Below are 18,105 nucleotides of genomic sequence, written 5' to 3'. Positions count from 1 at the left end.
ATGTCTCATTTCGTCCATGTTCTTGTGTAATTATAGGTCGAATATCGAGTTCTCTGTAGAAGGATGGAAACGTAGAAACGATCGGACGTGTTTACTCCGTTTACGAAGGAAAAGAAAATGGTGGATCCATTTGTTTCGGTTCTCCTGGGAATGATCCATTAGCGAAAAGCATCGAAACGTGCTTGACTTACGATTCTCACGGCTCGAATTTCCTTCGAATTTCCTTCGAATTTCTATCTCTTGAAAAGGAGAAAGAGAGAGTGAGCGAGAGAGGGAAACCTCGAAAACATAATATACTATATCTATTATACATTATATATATATTATATATGTATGAATTTATATATATATATATATATATATATATATATATATATATATACTCATGAAATCCTCATTGGAAATAGGCATAAACTTTTCGAAATTTAGAAATTGTATCCCCCGGTATTATATCTACTAGAATTCGAAATCGGTTAGAATAATTTAAAAGATCAAAGTAGCTTCCAGAATAACGAATCGAATCTTTGGAGCATCCCAAATTCGATGATTTACATCGCGTACGGCGGCATTCTCGGCCGAGCGTAAGAGGGTAAACGCTAATTAAATGGGAAGTAATTAACGAGCGCCGTCTGACCGAGCGAGCAATTAAACCTGGAAGTTTACGTACTGGCTGCCGGTACAGACGATTCGAGAATCATTCGTGGATTTACGACGTGTTCGAGTTGTTTCAACGTTGTTCAACGCCCTGGCAATTCGATTCGTACCTCGAACGACGACTACGACGAGAATAGTCGAGTTCGTTTCCGTACAAATGCTTTCTCTCACTCTCTCCCTCTCTCTCTCTCTCTCTCTCTCTCTCTCTCTCTCTCTCTCTATTTATCTCTCAATTCTCGACGATCGAAATCTGTGATGTGATTAATGATTCAGTGGACAGAGGTTGGAAAATAATCGCGAGGAAGCATCGAACGATTGATCGTAATAAACAGGGATGGGGTTGATGGAGGAGGTGTAAAAAGAAACAACAAGTATTGTCTTCGCATTATTATCATCGAAGAGCACTTCTCTGTGAAAGCGTTATTTACTGTCCTATTCAATGATTACTTTCTCTTGCGTAGTCAGCACCCGGTACCTACGTACCGTCGATGAAATATGAATGAAACTATCTTGATCGTGCGTCATTTTCCGTTCGTGCTACGCGAAAGATATTAAATTATGGCGGCGTGCGGTTCGGCTCGCGATCGGAACTCTTCTCTATACTCTCTAGTTGCTCTAACGAGATCAGAAAAGCTGAATTTTGTTGTTTTCTTTATTATTTTTCTTTTTTCTTTCTTTCTTTCTTTTTCCTTTTTTTTCTTTTCTTTTTTTCTTTTTTTTTTTTTCTTATTTTTTCTCTCTTGTTTCTTCTTCCTTTTTCATCTCTAAAGCTACGCTGAGTGGAGAAACGGAAGGAAATAAGAAGTACCGTCTAATTTTGTGATTACGAAAAATGTTAAGCCGTTATAACGAGCTCGTCGGAAATAACTAAAAAACTTTTTTACCGATGATCTCAAAGAAATAGTTTTCTTATTAAACAGACCAGAAAAGAGAAAGGGAGAGAGAGAGAGAGGTAGAGAGAGAGAGAGAGAGAGAGAGGGAGGGGGAGAAAGAGAAAGAGAAATGGTCGTAAGTGCAAAGTGAAAAAATATGTATACAGTATATAAAAAGTATAACAGAAAATATTACCAACATAAAATACCAGAAGCGGCTAAACTATAGTAAGGCGAGAATGAGAAGATGAGAGAAAGAAAGAAAGAGAAAAAGAGAAAGAAAGAGAGAGAAAGAAAGAGAGAGAGAAAGAGAGAGAGGAGATAGGGAGAGTCTCGAGAATCTCGGAACGAGACCTTTCTCCGTGGCCGAATAAATTTTCTCGAGATTAAAGCTTTCAGCCGTCCGTAGAGCAGCCCTCCGGAAGAAGAAACCGAGATTGCTGAATTCGGATAAGTTATCGCCATCGTCGAACTGTCCAGGGAGTGCCTAAGCAATTTCGTTGACCCCCTCCCCCTACCTATACCCCCCAATCCCCGAACTTCTACTCTTTCTCCTCCTATCCACTTCTCGTCTTCTCCAGAACCAGTCGCGCACCTCCCGCACGAAGAAATTGAATTTCATCCTCTTTTCCTCGGCAGGAGCTTGGCTCGGTGCCGTAAATTAATTTACGCAAATCTTCCGTGGGCATGAATTTTTCCAGCACTAATTTCCCCAGAAGCCAGCACGCTCCACGAGACACAGTCACACGGCGAAGGCAAGCCGTTACCACGGTAATTACCTTCCTACCTTCGTTCCGACTTGCCTTTTTGTCTCATAACCAAGTAACTATCTTAATTGCTTTTGCTTTTCTGGCTCTGGATACAGTTCTAGCTACGTTCTATACTCTACCCCCATCTCCTATCCGATCCACGCTCTTTTCATCCCCCTCCACCCACCGGCCACCCCATCTTTTTTGTCTCGTTCGTTCGTTCATCCATTCGTTCGTTCGTTCGTTCGTTCTTTACTTCTCCTTTTTTTTTTTCTCTTTCTTCTTTCCTTTCCTTCTTTACTTTTATTCTTTCTTTCTTTATTTCGTAATACCCTCTTAAAATCCATTTAAATTCTCCTCCCGAAATGTTGGTATTTTCTTTTCATTTTTATTTTTTGTTTTCTTATCTTTTTTGTTTTCTTTTTTTTTTTTTACGAATTTGTCCTCCAAGTGATATTAGATCGTCGATATATTCTATGGGATATATTTTTTCATGAATATCCTTGTATCAAGGTTCGTTCTTCTATTTTGCCTTTTTTTTTTTTTTTTTTTTTTTTTTTTTTTGATCAAATACACGGCCAAGGTCATAAAATATGCAAATTAACAAATTTGGCATAAAGTAACGACGTTTAAGTATATTCATCTCCGTGTCCATCGTTTATTTTATAAATACAAAAAAGAATAACAAAGAAAAAGAGAGAGAGAGAGAGAGAGAGAGAAAGAGTGAGAGAGAGAGAAAGAAAAAGACAGACAAGAATCGAAGGATTTGTTTTAATATTTTTTAACCACTCTCTTCCAGTATTCTTTCTGATAATACTGCAAAATCACTCTCTCTCTCTCTCTCTCTCTCTCTCTCTCTCTATTTCTTTCTATTTCTTTCTTTCTTATTCTTTAAAATCAATATTCCATAAAAACTGCAAAACAGAGATCAGGGTAATAGGAGTTCCTTCGGTGGATTCGTTGAAAGAAACTGTATCAGCCTGTTAGAAACTCCTCTTTCGTCGGCTTTAAGAAGCTCTCGTAAGCTTCGTAATGTTCCTACGGTATTAAAGCTGATTTCGAGGACTCTGCTCGATTCGAGTAGCTCTTCTACTTTTAACTCGAAGGAATGGAAGTAGCGTGGCTGCCACTTTGTGACGAGTAATTAAGGTAGAACTCTAGCAATGAGAGGAAGAGAAAGAGAAAGAGAAAGAGGAAGTAAAAGATAGAGATAGATAGAGAGAGAGAGAGAGAGAGAGAGAGAGAGTGTGAGAGAAAGAGAAAGAGAAAAGGAAAATGGATACGGAGAAGGCACGGAAGACACGAGGAAAGACAGATACATCGTTGTTCACGAGACTTCAGACAGACGTCGTAAATATTCGTCAGGATTGTTAACGTTCTCTCATTTCACCCAAGCTTTCTCATTCGTCCCTTCTCTTCCACCTTTCTTCCATACCTGAAGACTATTAAACATTATTAGACTCATAACAGTGAAGTTAACCGCATGGGCTATTACAGCGTTACGTTAATTATGATAGATAGAATTTGTACTCGTGGCCGAATAAATTTTTTATTATTAAAGAAAGTAATAACTTGACAATAATAAGAATGACGTATGACTTAGGCTCGATTTTCTTTTATCTCTCTCTGTCTCTCTCTCTCTCTCTCTCTCTCTCTATCTCTCACTCTTTTTCTTTTCTTTTGTGCATTAGACATTTGCCGTAAGATTCAAAGAAATAAAAGGAAAAAAAAAAAAAAACAAAAAAAAAAATAAAATGGAATCGTAAATCGGAGGAATCGCATTAATTCGCTTTCGTAGTAACGTATGTTCGGAAGGAAGTTCGAACGATCGAACTTGGTACGAAGGGTCCCGTATATTTCGTTGTCACGAACGTGCTGGCAGAATGGCAGCGGGCGTTATCAACTGCCGGAAAAGTTTTTACATTATGTTAACCTGCGCGCGAAATGGACTTCTATGACCAAAGAGTAGATGAGAAGGGTGACAGAAAGTTTAGGCGGCCCATCTTCTCTCTTTCCTTCTTTCTCCTTCTCTCTCTCTCTCTCTATCTCTCTCTTTTTCTTGTTCAAAGAGAACGTGACATGTTCTCACGAGAAAAAGAAAAAAATTTTCTATTATTCTTTCGCTTATTCTTCTAATTCTTTTTTCCTCTGTTCTTTTTATTTTTCTTTCTTTTTTTTCTTTTCTCTTTTTTTCTTTTCCCTTTTCACCTTTCTTCACCTTCTATACCGTTTATATATCTTCTATATATAAATCTCTAGATTTTGATTTTGATTTTAGGAAAGTAATTTGCTTTTAAATACGGTAAGATTAAAATTTCATCTCGTAATGTAAGGATAGTTTTTTGGTTGGGATATTAAACAGCAATGTTCTTAAAATGGCAAATCTCCGGATGAGAAACTTCCTTTTACGATATTTACACGGACCTTGGAGGCAACTCTCCGCTCCGTATAATCCGCCAGCGAGTTCATGAAGCCTCATTATTCACTTGTCAGCCTTCTCGTGAGTGTATTTTGAATGACCTCATAGTTCATACTTATATCTTGCTCCAATCCCGAGGAATCCGTTTTACAGTCAAGAGGATTATGACTGAATTTTGTATTTTTCTTCTTCCCTTTTTTTTTTCAGACTATTTTGTTAATACTTTTAATGTTGACGTCGTGAAATGATTTTTTTTCTTTTTTTTTTCTTATTTAATAATTTATTCTCCTCGCGTTAGCTCGCAAACAATTTATTTTTAAAATAAAAATTTTCGTGTGTTCAATTATTATTCAGTCTCTCTTCATTTTATTAATAAAAAACAATGAAAAAAAATCACTAACAACAAAAGAAAAAGAGAGAAAGAGAGAGAGAGAGAGAGAGAGAGAGAGGGAGAGAGAGGGAGGTATATTGTTATTTCTTTTTTTCTTTTTTTTTGTTTTTTTTTTTTACGAATGTGCACGCGCCAGATGCAAAGTTTGGATTGGTGGAGAGGGACGAAGAGTTGCAGAGGTGGATCGACACCTCTGGGAGAGAAAGTGCGGTATCGAGATATGGCTGGCTGCACCAAACTCGCACTTTATGCACGTATGAGTACGTACGCGTGCTTCGAATACTTGCAACGATCGCGTTGCTCCGGAAATTTAATACCGTAACACTTAACAGGGCAAAGCTCTCCGTTGACCTTTCACTTTGGATAGTTTGATTTCTCGATAATTGACCGATAAAGTTCGTATCTGTTCTGAGCATCATACATGTAAAAAGAGCAAAAACTTTATCTTCATTTAAAAAATTTTATTACTGACATTTAAATCCAAAATTTCATTTCTATACGTTCATACGTTTCTCATTTTTTATTTTTCTTCTCTCGTTTGCTTCTTTTTTTCTGTTTGTTTTTTCTTTTTTTTTTTTTTTTTTTTTTTTTTTTATTAAAAAATATTTTTAATTAAAATCCGTTTGAGCATATATAAATTTTCTTTTTTTCTATCTCTCGAAAAGAAAATATTTTAACTCCGTTCAAAGTGTTCTAACAATTTAGATGAGATCTTGATAATAAAATGGGATCATTATAATGAATACAAAGAGCAATTGAAGTTACACGTTTTCGTTGTTCCATTTCTTTATTTATCTTCTTCCCACGAAAAGTGTTCATGAAAGAAAGAGAAAGAGAGAATGATCGGTGGTAAGAACTTATCTTCTGTAGCAAGCAACACACAGAGGACATACATAGTTTGCTTATCTACTGCTCGTAAACCTACCAACGATTAGCATCACGAGTGTGCGCTCCATTGAACTGTCCTTGAGAAATAAAAAAAAAAGAAAGAGACAGAGAGACAAAGAGACAGAGAGAGAGAGAGAGAGAGAGAGAGAGAGAGAGAGAAAGAAAGAAAGAGAGATTGGTAAGGTGAAAACAGAAGGACGAGTATTTACTCGGAATGTAATAAACTTGAGAAGTTTGCGGTATAACTATATAGCACCGTTGCCATAAGAGAAAAGATCGTGAATCGGACTGGTTGTCTTATTTGTGGTAAGGGATAATTAAGTTTGTACTCTGTATGTTAGCTTTTTTTTTTCTCTCTCTCTCTCTGTTTTTCTTTTTCTTCTTCTTCTTCTTCTTCTTCTTTCTTCTTTTTGCTTTTTTTTTCTTTTTTGTTTTTCTTTTTTCCTTTTCTCTCACTCCGGACTTACTGTTTTACGTGATACGAAAAAATTATGAACTTTAAAGAAAGTCCCATTTTAATCCCGAAATATTTTCTTTTCGCGTGAAGATAAAGATGAAGGAACAAAAAAAAAAAAGGAGGAAATATCAGGCAATAATAAATAAAAACGAAAAAAAAAAAAAAAAAAAAGAAAAAAAAGGATAGGAACTTCGAAGAGCAGTCGTGATATTTATACGTCCAAACGGAATCATTCGTAATCAATGCGAAAGCACGCATACGAGAGTATGATCCCAGGTAGTTTTTAATCCGGCTACAAGCATACGGCTAATAACGCAACGAGTTACATCGCGTAAAATGGTACGGCTGTGAATCCATGGTCGTTTTATTTGATGTCGAGGGTAATGGTACTGGCAGGATTCGCTTGGATCGTACCAACTCGAATTTGTTTCTCATTTTTGCTTCTCTCTCTTTCTCTCTTTATCTCTATCTTTCTCTCTCTCTCTCTCTATCTCTCTCTCTATCTCTCTCTCTATCTCTCTCTTTCATACATTTCATATTTCATAGTTTCTCTCATATTTTTGGTATCGTTACGTTTGCAGTGTACATACACATATACAGTTAGATATATATTCTTCCTATGCGAAGTTATCCTCTTGTTTTGGGGTGATTTTTTTTTTTTTTTAAATAAATGAGAATTTTCTACTCTTGTAATACAGTTCTAGATTTCTTGATATACATACATATATGCATACATACATACATTACGGTGAAAGTATAGAAAAAGATATTTGTAAATTTGTTTGAGATACGTGATATTTCATGATGTCAGAGAACAGTTATATTTCTAGCGACTGACAAAGGGTTAGATGGTTAATATTAATAAACAAAGTTATTTGGATTAATGGAACGACCTTCGTCTCGTTTCAGATGACACGAATTCGTTGGTCGAGGAGCTCGTCGTTGAGGCCGGCAAGAACGTGACGTTGAATTGTCCAGGAGTGACGGAAGACTCTCTGGTGTATATGCTCGAGTGGCGAGCCAACGGTATGCAGTTACTCGAGTGGCAGGCTAACGGGATGCAACACGAACATGCCAACAGGGGCACCGATGTTTGGACTCATCAGAATAGGGTCTCTCTCTCTTTGAAAAATTATGCTCTACAATTTCATCCTGTCACAGCACCGGACTCGGCCAAGTACGAGTGCCTAATAAACAATCGTAGTACACCGGATGCCGTCATTAAGCTCATCGTTCAAGGTGAGTTATTTGTTTCTTCTTCTTTTTCTTTTTTAGTATTTTTTTTTTTTTTTTTTTTTTTTTTTTTTTTCTTTTTTTTTTAATTTCTTTTATAAACACAACGTTCTTTCATTTTTGTCTACGTTGTTTCATGTTCATATCGTACTTTTTAAATATTCATAGATTTTCAAACATGGGAATGAAAGAGAATACGAGAGTTTAAATCTATGTACATAAGTACGTATACATGTTAAATTTATACTCGTCGAGTAGCGAATAACAAAGATTTTGTTATTTTTGAAGAAGTCCTTATTCTCTTGTATACGTTATGTATATACATACATACGTAGGCGAATATTGTAATAACAAACTCTATACGTCAATATTTAAACCTATGTATATTATATCTATTTCTAACTATGAGTTAAATGTTAGATATATATTAACGTATGTTATACATCTTTTATTATTGATATATTAAAGTATTTCAAAATTTTCATTCACGGGAGTCGGTCATTGGCGTTAAATCATTTTCTTTCTTTTTAAATAAAGATAAAGTTTTATTGATTATCATTGTTTCTTATGAAATCAAGTAATAGTTTGAAAAGATAGTGATTGTAGCGTTAGCAGATATTGCTTTTAGTAACTGGAAATTTAGGAAACCTTACATGTAGATCTATAGGGACTTTCAAAGGGTACCTCTTTACTAACGAAGGCAATTTGCAGGCCTTCTCAAAGTACGTTCCAACTATATACCAGTAGCGATCTTCTTGTAACCCCAATATCGTTGTTTCAACGATATTGGATAAACTTGCCGCGAGGGGTTGCGTTCCTCGTTCTCGAATGTGAAAATGGTCTTCGTAACGGTCGAGATAATTATACATTTTCCTAAATTATCCATGGATATTACCATATCATATCTCTCATCGAAGTTGAAGCAAACTCGGTCAACACGTTTCGATTTCCGAACGAAATCGATTCATTCAGTAGTAATACATCTTGCATACTCTCTCTCTCTCTCTCTCTTTTCCTTTTTCTCTGACAAAATCTTCTCGTGTTTCTTCTCGAAGAATATAGACGTTACCAAGTACAAATGCAGTTTTTCTGTTCTTCTCGCGTGGTTAAAAATGATGAAAACTTTTCTAGTGCACTTTCTATAGCTTTTAGCCAGCAGGTATGCGGCAAGTGAGAACGTTTCTTTTTTTCTTTTTTTTTTTTTTTTTTGTCACTCTTTGTCATTATAATATATCGGCACAGCAACAAAGTCGCTTATCTTTATGATAAGTAAAAAACGAATCGTTACTTCCTCGACTTTATTAGATTTTATTTATTCACTCTTTGATCATCTTCGTTTCTTCCTTCTCATTCCCATAATTTTCTAAATCAGTTCTCCCTTTTTGTATACTCAGAATCGCGTAATGGTCACTCTTTGATTCATTCACTGTGGTTGCAATTTGTGTTCGGGGAGCTAGTTCACTCCGAAAGTTTTCGAGTTTACATAAACTTCGTGGTGAACTTTTAGGAGAGAGGGGGGAGGGAGAGGGGATGAGGGTAGAAAGAGGAAAGGATTGGAGGGATGGGGTGGTACCACCCCGCCTAACTATCTCGGTGCTCGACGATCTTCTAATGCTTTATTTTAAAACTCAGTTTCTACCCCCCAGTAGGAGTGTTTGCTTTAAGTATTTACGCCTGATTTGAATTCGTCACGTGTAACTCACCGCGTCAAGAGCAAACTTTTCCTTGGAGGCGTCCCATAGACATTGGAATCATGAGAGAGTACGAGACCATAACTTCTATGGCATAACTTTGCTTGCCTCGTTTTGCGAATCTATAAAAAAAGAAAAGAAAAGTTAAGAAAAGAAAAGAAAGATAAAGAGAGAGAGAGAGAGAGAGAGAGAGGGAGAGGGAGAGAGAGAAAGAGAGGAAAAAGAAAAAAAGGGGAAAAAAATGAAAGGCAAAGCAGATATCTCTAGCGTCATTTCTCATCCGTGTTACGTCGTAGTTGATTCAAATTCGATGCACGATTCGTTGCGCGATTCGATTGAAAGGATCTCTCGAATCTCTGAGTGAAACGACGTAAAATTATGCGACGGTTACCATGCCTTCCAGCGAATCATCTTATTCATGCTTTCTCCAAATGCACGACGAACTCTCCCAGTTCTCTCGGATTTTCCTATCGATACTACGTGAACTCGATTTCACATCGATGGAGAATCGTTTTTATCTTCTTATATAGTTCTTATAAACTTACTATTTCTCACATACTAAGATAACAAGTATCTATATATCTATATATGAACACACATACAAACACACACACACACACACTTATACTTATCGAATTTCTAGAATAGAAACTTATAACGTGTAATTACAAATTGATAGATATATCAGGGATTTATCATTGAATTCTCTGATATTTATAAATTCGTTCGGAAGACATTATTTTCGTCGAAATGGTAAAAGTTTGAGAAATATCGTAGATGCAAAGTTTTTCGACCGAAAGCTTTTATAGATTTATAGATTCGAAAAGGGTTTAAGTTTTTTTGATACTTTAATCGTAACATCCAGCAGGTTATATACGTGAGGAATAAAAGCACCCAGGCAACATCTTTTAAAGAGAAAGAGATAGATAGATAGATAGATAGATAGATCGATAGGTAGATAGAGACAGAGAGAGAGAGAGAGAGAGAGAGAGACAGAGAGAGAGAGAGAGAGAGAGAGAGAGCGAAAGAGAGAAAGAGTATTTTGCCCGTACGTGTTTCCCACAAAGAATTCTGAACACGTAGCGCTTCAGCGGTAACCAATACCCGCGTTAGATCAACCATTAAAATGAATATTTCTGAAATCTCTGGAAAGAGCATATACAGATGTCTATCGGGAATACGTACCGACGAACGAGATTGGCTATCGCGTTTTTCCTTATTTTCATCTCCCTCGTTCGCAAAAAATCTCGGTTCCCGACTGAAAAATTCCCTGTGAGGCTGTCCATACTGGTCTCGGTCCGAGAGACGTACTATGCAGATCAAATTTCTTCCCCTTTTTTTTTTCTCTTCTTTGTGTGTTCCTTTTCTCGTTCTCTTCCGCGTCTCGTTTGCCCATAAAAATGAAACATCTCGAATCACGCCATCCATATTATATATACTTACTTTAAATTAAATATTAATGGCACGATAACGATGATGATGATGATAATGTTGATGATGATGATGATGATGATGATAATGATGATGATGATGATGATGATGATGATGACAAGAACTTAATCTCCGATGTTAGACCAAAGAAATTCGTGAAAAGAAAGAATCGTTGAAAATTTCTATACTTAATAAAATAATATTATGAAATTCTGTGCTGCATTTTAATGTTAAGTATTTTGGGAAATGTAGATTCGAGATGTAAGTATTATCCACTATATTTACTACTATGGTTGCCCTGAACGAATCCGATCGTTTCTATTGAAATAAAATATTTCAATTCTTATAGAGTTTGAATACAAGATAAATGCAATGCGAGTATACGACATTATTCATTGATACGGTATAAATAATTTATTATGAAAATTTTCAAAGGAAATCCAAAGTATATCCTGTCATTTCTTTTTCGCAAACAAACTCATCACATTCGTACAAACAAAGGAAACAAGCTTTGCATATTTTTAATAGGGAAAATACGAGAAAGGATATTCAACGCGTTCTTTGTGGTCGACGTTCGTCCTTTGCCTTTCGTTTCTCGTGGGAAAAGATGGAAGAACGAAAAGGATGTCGGTGAGAAAAGGATAGGAAAAGTAGAGATAGAGAATGCATGTGATGCGCATAGCCGAGATGCATGTTAGACAATGGCTTCTGGTTTTGTCGCATCACCTCGTTGCGCCTTTTTCCAGTTTTTATTATTCTCCATCTCTTTTCGTTCTTTTCATGTCCGGCATGGTACATGAGAGGAGTTTCTAGCTGGATCCATACGGAAGAAGATAACTGCGTTTTCCAGAGAAACGCGTTCGAAGCTTTTGCTTCGGAGAAAGGTCTTTGGAAAGAACGTTGGAACGCCGGTGATAAGAATAGAATGAAAACGGAATTAGATAGAATTGAATGGTCGAATGATGCTTGCGACCAGACGTAGTATTCCCCTTCTATAAAACAGAATTTCAAGTCCCATTGAAAGTAAAACGTATATTCACGTATATGATATTTCTTCTTCGATTATGTCACATTAGAATTTCTAACACCCGTTTAAAAAATTCATCTCCAGAGAAATGAAATGGATGTTCCGTCAGAAGTATTTACGTGGTATACACGTTCGTTGATACACCATTACAGAAAAGTAAATAATAGAAAGAATAAGATAGAGAGATAGAGTAGTAAATAAGGTTTAAAGAATGGAACAAAGTGAAAAGTTTTTAGGTAGGAAAATGTATTTTTTTTTCACGACGTGTACCATCGTGATTCAAAGAACGCACAAAGAACGTAGAGATGCGTTTGTGTTCGAGGCTTAAATTATCATTTGAAATTTTCCCGAATCAGAAAGTCTCCTGGTTGCACGAGTATGAATAAGCGCGAATCATTTAACTTTGCCTATTACGTTTTCCTTCGATCTTTTTCTTTTTCCTCTCGTTTCGTTTCTTTTTTCTTTTTTCTTTTTTCTTTTTTGGCTCCCAGCAAAACAGTTTCATTCATATGCATGACGAAATATACAAGGAGTCGATCTGTTTTACGCGATCGCAACAAACGAGAGAAAGAAAGAAACGAAGAAAAAAAGAAAAAAAGGAAAAAAGGGGAAAAAAATGGATAGAGAAGAAGTAGAATATCGTCAGAAATGAAATATCAGGTGTCTTCTAACGAGCCACGATTATTCCTTCGCCTCCGTATCTATCAGCATTCTCCCGATCTTCTGTAAATCAAACAGCACTAGATGCAGATATCGGTTCGTTTGTATCAGTGAGCCTCCTAACCACGATATTGTTTATCGATTCCACGTCATTATCGGCTTTCGTTATCGGAATCCATGTAGATACACGTTACCTGAATAATAGATCGTCACGAGGAACATAGCAATAGTCTGGTATCTACCTCTTTCATCTAATTTTCTCTTTTTCGGTGGTGAATATGTAACGTTGAAGAGAGAGAGATAGAGATAGAGAGAGAGGCAAAAACTCTTTGAAATTTCCATACAAGTCGTTAACTTTGAGAAAGGAAAATGTGAAGGATCAAACGATGATATTTGGTTGTACCAATCGATTGCCCTCTCTCTCTCCCTCTCTCTCTCTATCATTCACTATCTCTCTCTCACACTCCCTCTCTCCCTCTATCTCTCTTATTCTCTCAGCGTATTACGTCAGAGCGAATAATTAGTGCCGTCGAGCTACGAAGCCTTTAGGATCTTAAATTAATGGTGTATTCTTACTGCTTAGTAGAGAGAAGCGAAGGACGTGATGCGTTACCTAACTGCTATACCAGCCTCTGTATATAAGTATATATTCTGTGGTGCCGTTTACGTACGCAGATATATCTATACTACCTCATACTCCTCCTCCGCGCTTGCTTCTCTTCCTCCTCCTCCACTTACTCCTCCTTCTCTTCTTCCGTATCCTATTTCCCTTCTCTCTCTACTCTTCTCCATCCCTCTTTCTCTCTCTCTCTCTCTCTCTCTCTCTCATTCTCTTTCTCTTTCTCTATCTCTCTCTCTCGATCACTCTCTATCACTCTCTCCCTCTCCCTTTCCCTCTCTCTCTCTCTCTCTCTCTCTCTTTGTTACTGTACTCGTCTGCATGCTGCAACGACGAACATGACTCACGGTATATAATTAGAGTAAATGAGAAAGGCTGTCAGGAATACCCTGGCGTACGGCGGATTTCGGAAGGGAAGGAGCCTCGACGTTGTAAACCGAGGTATACCCAACGAAAACGATTCTCTGCGTCGGTTGCAAGCTAAGTAGAGCGCTTCGCCCTTCCTACTTGCACACATACCACGAGGAAAACCAATAGAAGTCCAGACAGAGAAAGAGAGAATAAGAGAGAGAGAGAGAGAGAGGGGGGGGAGGAGTAAAGAGAGAAAGCAAAAATACGGAAAAATGAGTTTTACTTCTGAGAGAAAATTTGTTGATAAAGATAAAAGTCTTTGTATGTTCTATTTAATTTCCATAGGATTTTATTGAAATTTTAGAACTTTCAATAATTACATTGAACATTGAATCCTTTAGGTATTTAAATTATAATTATTAGTAATATGATAAAGATATGATAATATTTATTATATAATACGATAATAAATCATATATTTTAGGCTCGAAAATAGTACACGCAAATTTTATCTATAATATGTCTTTTCGCAAATGTTAAATGTCACGATTTCGTTCTATAAATAAAGTCACCATCTTATTTCGTTTCTATGTACGAGGTGTACCAGGCACGACAAGTCGATGTAAATAGGTCGAGTTCTGGAACGACAAGAGAGTCTGGAAACGAAATGGGAAGGGTCGAAGGAGATTCTCTCTCTCTCTCTTTCTTTCTCTCTCTCTCTCTCTTTCTCTCTCTCTCTCTCTTTCATTCATTCGAGCGAATAAAATTTTTCTCCTCTGAAATTACTATACCGCTTTCGTCGCGCTATTGTCGACCAGACGATCTACCAAATGCTTCTCTCTCTCTCTCTCTCTCCCTCTCTCTCTCTTGATCTCTCTCTCTCTTGATCTCTCTTTCTCGCACTCGTTTTCTTTAGTTGCACGATTTCGTTTGGCATCGGCGAATCGTGACTCTTCTACTTTTTATCCAAATGGCCGGGAATTCGGCGTGTTCTGACTTCTATCTTCTATTTTACTCTTTAATCCTTAACCATAGTTTTACCTTCAAAATATCTTGAACTAAAAAGTTAGAATGGATGAAAATGTAAAGTGATATAAAGATCAAATCTATTTATCTTTCTTATTATTCTTTTTTATTTCACTATATTTTGTGAAATTTAGTTTATCACGATAATTGATGTCTCTGTTAAAAGCATTGTTTCTTTGTTTTATTCATTTATAAACTTACTTACGTATCATATTTATGAAGCTAATCAACTTTGTCCAATTAATGTAATTCACTCTCTCTCTCTCTCTCTCTCTCTCTCTCTCTCTATCTCTATCTATCTATCTATCTATTTATTTATCTATCTATCTATTTCATTTTCTATCGTAATTCCAGAAATCGGCCACGCGAGTAACGACAAGAGAGTATCACTAATCTCCATTAGTACGTAAATTGATTAGATCGGTACTGGGTATAGAATGAATACGATTAATTATTACGAAGAAATGATTTTAATCAAGTAGCAAGTTGACATTTATCGTAATAAATCAGTCGATCTTGATTAAAAAAATACGCTGGTTATTCGAGAAAATTATCGTAATACAATCGGTTTTACACTCATGATACCTTTCATGCGATACTATGTTTTCAACCAAAAGAACATTTTTCTTCGGTCCTTGGGTATCGTATAATTTCCATACGTTCAAGTTAGACAATTTCGTGAACGTTCGAAGAAACCACTTGGGTTCACATTGATAATTCAATCTCTTGGTCATGCCAAACTGTCGTAAAGAGAGAGAGAGAGAGAGAGAGAGAGAGAGAGAGAGAGATAGATGGATGGATAGAGAGGGAGAGAGAGAAAGAGAAAGGATAAATTGATAGAAGGAAAGGAAAGGAGAAAAAGATACTCAAAGTTGAAGGGAGAAAAGGGACGATAGCTCGTTGCAAACTTCGTAGTATCGATGACCGTCATAAATACCGTGAGTACCTTTGAATGGTACGAAATTAGGGTTTAATTAATTTAACATAAATTCTCACCGTGCGAATTCCAGGCGGACCATTCAGAGGCAACGAAAGTGCCGAAACATTTATCACGTCCCGTTGGAACCTTTCCTAACCGTAGAATATATGTAGTTCTTCTTGTAAGTTCGAGTTTTCTTTTCTCACCTTTCCTTTTATTTCTCTCGTTCTTTCATAGCTTTTAACTAACATTTTTTAGACATGCACAATTGTCAAACTGTACAGTAAGGTCAAAGAAAAATAAAAGTAAAATTGAAGGAATAAGATAAGAAAGATTAATAAAATGTTATTAGTATTTCGAATAGAAGAGAAAAGTTGATTTAGTAATTTACGTCGAATTTAGAACGAAACGAGATAATATTTCGATCGACGTTTCCGAGTACCAATTGAATCTGTTTCTCTCGAAAAGGAGCATGTACCAGATGGCACAATTCGATTTATACTCATACATCTCTCTCTCTCTCTCTCTCTCTCTTTTTCCTTCGTCTTTATCTTTATAGTTTTGCACCTTTTCTTACATATAAATACACACACATACAGTTAGATAGAATCACGAAAACTGGCCGAAGAAAATGGAATCAGGGACAAGGAGAACATTCATGGTCTATGTGGGAAGCTAGCATAGAGGAAGTCACTCGCAATTCGCCGAGTTCCTATCTCGTTGCCCGAGAGATTTCGTTCTTACGAGCGCGTAAGAGACGAAACAAGCGTGAGATTTTGTCTCTTGAACTAAAGAGATACGATAAAGAAACACAAAGAGAGAGAGAGAGAGAGAGAGAGAGAGAGAGAGAGAGTGAGAAATAAAGAAAGAGAGAGTGAGAGAGATAGAGAGAGACAAAGAAAAGAGAGGAGAGAAAGAGAAAAAGAAAGAGAAAATAAAGCTAGTGACCCGTGCAATTCTAAGCGTGAAAATCTTAAATCACCTTAGACCTTAGAAAGTTTACCTCGAACGTGCGAGAATGATGAAAAACGAGAGGAAAAGCTAAAGAGGATCGCGTGTCCATCGGAGAAGCGTGTCTTCCAGCTTGATTCATCGCACGTTTGGGAAATATACTTTTAAACGCGAAACTTTCAACTTCAACGTTCATGCATGCTGAACAAAAAAAAACACGTTATCTTGTCTGTGATATTACGACGAGTAGCATGCACTCTCTTGTCTGCTTTATTAAAAATTAAAGAGAAAAAAACAAGGACAAAAACAACAACAAACGACAAAAAAAAAAAGAAGAAAACAAGCACTGAGTGAATGTAATTAATTATAATCGTTGAATAACCAGGAAGTCGTGTGTTCCTTATGTTTCGAAGGTTAAAGCGCTTTTACAGCCTAATCTGAATATTACATCACGGTGCATTGCCAAGATTGAGGCTATTTACATAGCGCATTTTGGAATAGAGCCAGTAAGAAAATATTTATGATTTCTGGCATGCACCGATCCGTTCCGATTTTGAGGTCTTGAGGCAATTAAAAATAATGTCTTTCAATTCGATAAAATCCAAGTTGGTTATGTGGGTCAGATATTGATTCAACTTTGTTCCAATTTTCTAATCTAAATTCAAATTTTTGTCTAAATTCGAAATTTTTTTCTGACACACAATTCTTTCTTCTTCTGCTGACACAAAATTTATTATTTATTTAATTAACTAAAATTAAAACATTTTCTTTTTTCTCTCTTTCCTCTCTCTCTCTCTCTCTCTCTCTCTTTTTTTTTCAATTTTAACTTTCGTGAAAATAGGACAGATATACAGTAATTTGAATTTCTTCGCAATAATACAATAGTATTTAATTTAATAAAATTTTACAATTTGATCTAATGTCTTACTAGAACTAATAATTCTTTCTTGATTTTATATGGATCGATCGAACAATGTCCAACCGTAAATGAACTATAATGACATAGTAGAAAAATTCGTAATAAAAGACTATAGTTGTGTTCCATTTTATGGTTATTTCCGAAAGATGTAAGATTCGTTAACGTGATCAAACGTAAGCATGAAGGAAACTCAACGCAATTTTACCGGTGCTGGTGGTTTAATCGCCATCATTAGAGAACGATTAGCTTGGCAATCGTCTTGAAGGGTAGACTCGGAATCAGTTTTAAGGTGTTGTCGGTTAGGATGAAGAGAAAAGGGAGAACTTAGAGAAGGTTGGTTAATTTCGTGAGACAAACTGCAACGACTCACGTGCTAGTTGATGAATAAAAGGAACGATTTAACATTTGAGTACTTTTGATATACCACACCGTCGATAAGTTTTCGTCTGTTAAATCGAAAATTAAGAAGATATCGAAGAAAAATAATATATTATATTAAATACTTCAATAAAATGTTGAATCATGTCTATAAGAATTTTATAATTTTAAATAATTAAATTAAGATTATTTAAAATATGATTATAATAGTTTTTACCTAAGTTACAAGAATAATTTGATAGGAATAAATTATATTCTTTGTTATTAAATAAATGGATTAAATTAAGATTGTTTAGAAAATGATTACAATATTTACATAAGTGTAAAGAATAATTTAAAGGATTAGGAAAGCTTTGATATTACTCGTAAGTTCTTGAAAAGAAAAGAAACGAAGGTTTTTAAGGTTGAATTTCTTTGACGATACAAGATATTAAAATGAGTTCACATGTAAATGCAATGTTTACTTTACT

General features: G+C 36.0%; 2 protein-coding genes across 5 annotated transcripts in view; one reads left to right on the top strand and one right to left on the bottom strand.

Annotated features, from left to right (window-relative positions):
- The window catches only part of LOC124949037 (tyrosine-protein phosphatase 99A), a 337,582-nt gene that overhangs the window by 117,435 nt on the left and 202,042 nt on the right, over nt 1–18,105 (top strand). For all 3 annotated transcript variants that reach the window (XM_047493528.1, XM_047493527.1, XM_047493526.1), the window contains exon 2: nt 7,340–7,669. In XM_047493528.1, the coding sequence (XP_047349484.1) occupies nt 7,340–7,669 (330 nt within the window). The remainder of the gene's footprint in view (nt 1–7,339; nt 7,670–18,105) is intronic.
- LOC124949040 overlaps nt 1–18,105 on the bottom strand; it is a 143,771-nt gene that overhangs the window by 85,821 nt on the left and 39,845 nt on the right. The window contains exons 2-3 of one of the 2 annotated variants that reach the window (XM_047493540.1): nt 10,540–10,737; nt 9,367–9,476 (exon numbers count right to left, since the gene is read on the bottom strand). In XM_047493540.1, coding sequence (XP_047349496.1) covers nt 9,367–9,476; nt 10,540–10,737 — 308 coding nt within the window. Of the gene's footprint in view, nt 1–8,327; nt 9,477–10,539; nt 10,738–18,105 lie in introns of those variants that run through there. The other variant, XR_007100938.1, reaches the window with a different exon arrangement.

Source organism: Vespa velutina, chromosome 5 (assembly GCF_912470025.1).
Source record: "Vespa velutina chromosome 5, iVesVel2.1, whole genome shotgun sequence".
Lineage (NCBI taxonomy): Eukaryota > Metazoa > Arthropoda > Insecta > Hymenoptera > Vespidae > Vespa > Vespa velutina.
Note: the sequence above shows the minus strand (reverse complement) of the source record. Positions and strands in the feature narration are given on the sequence as shown.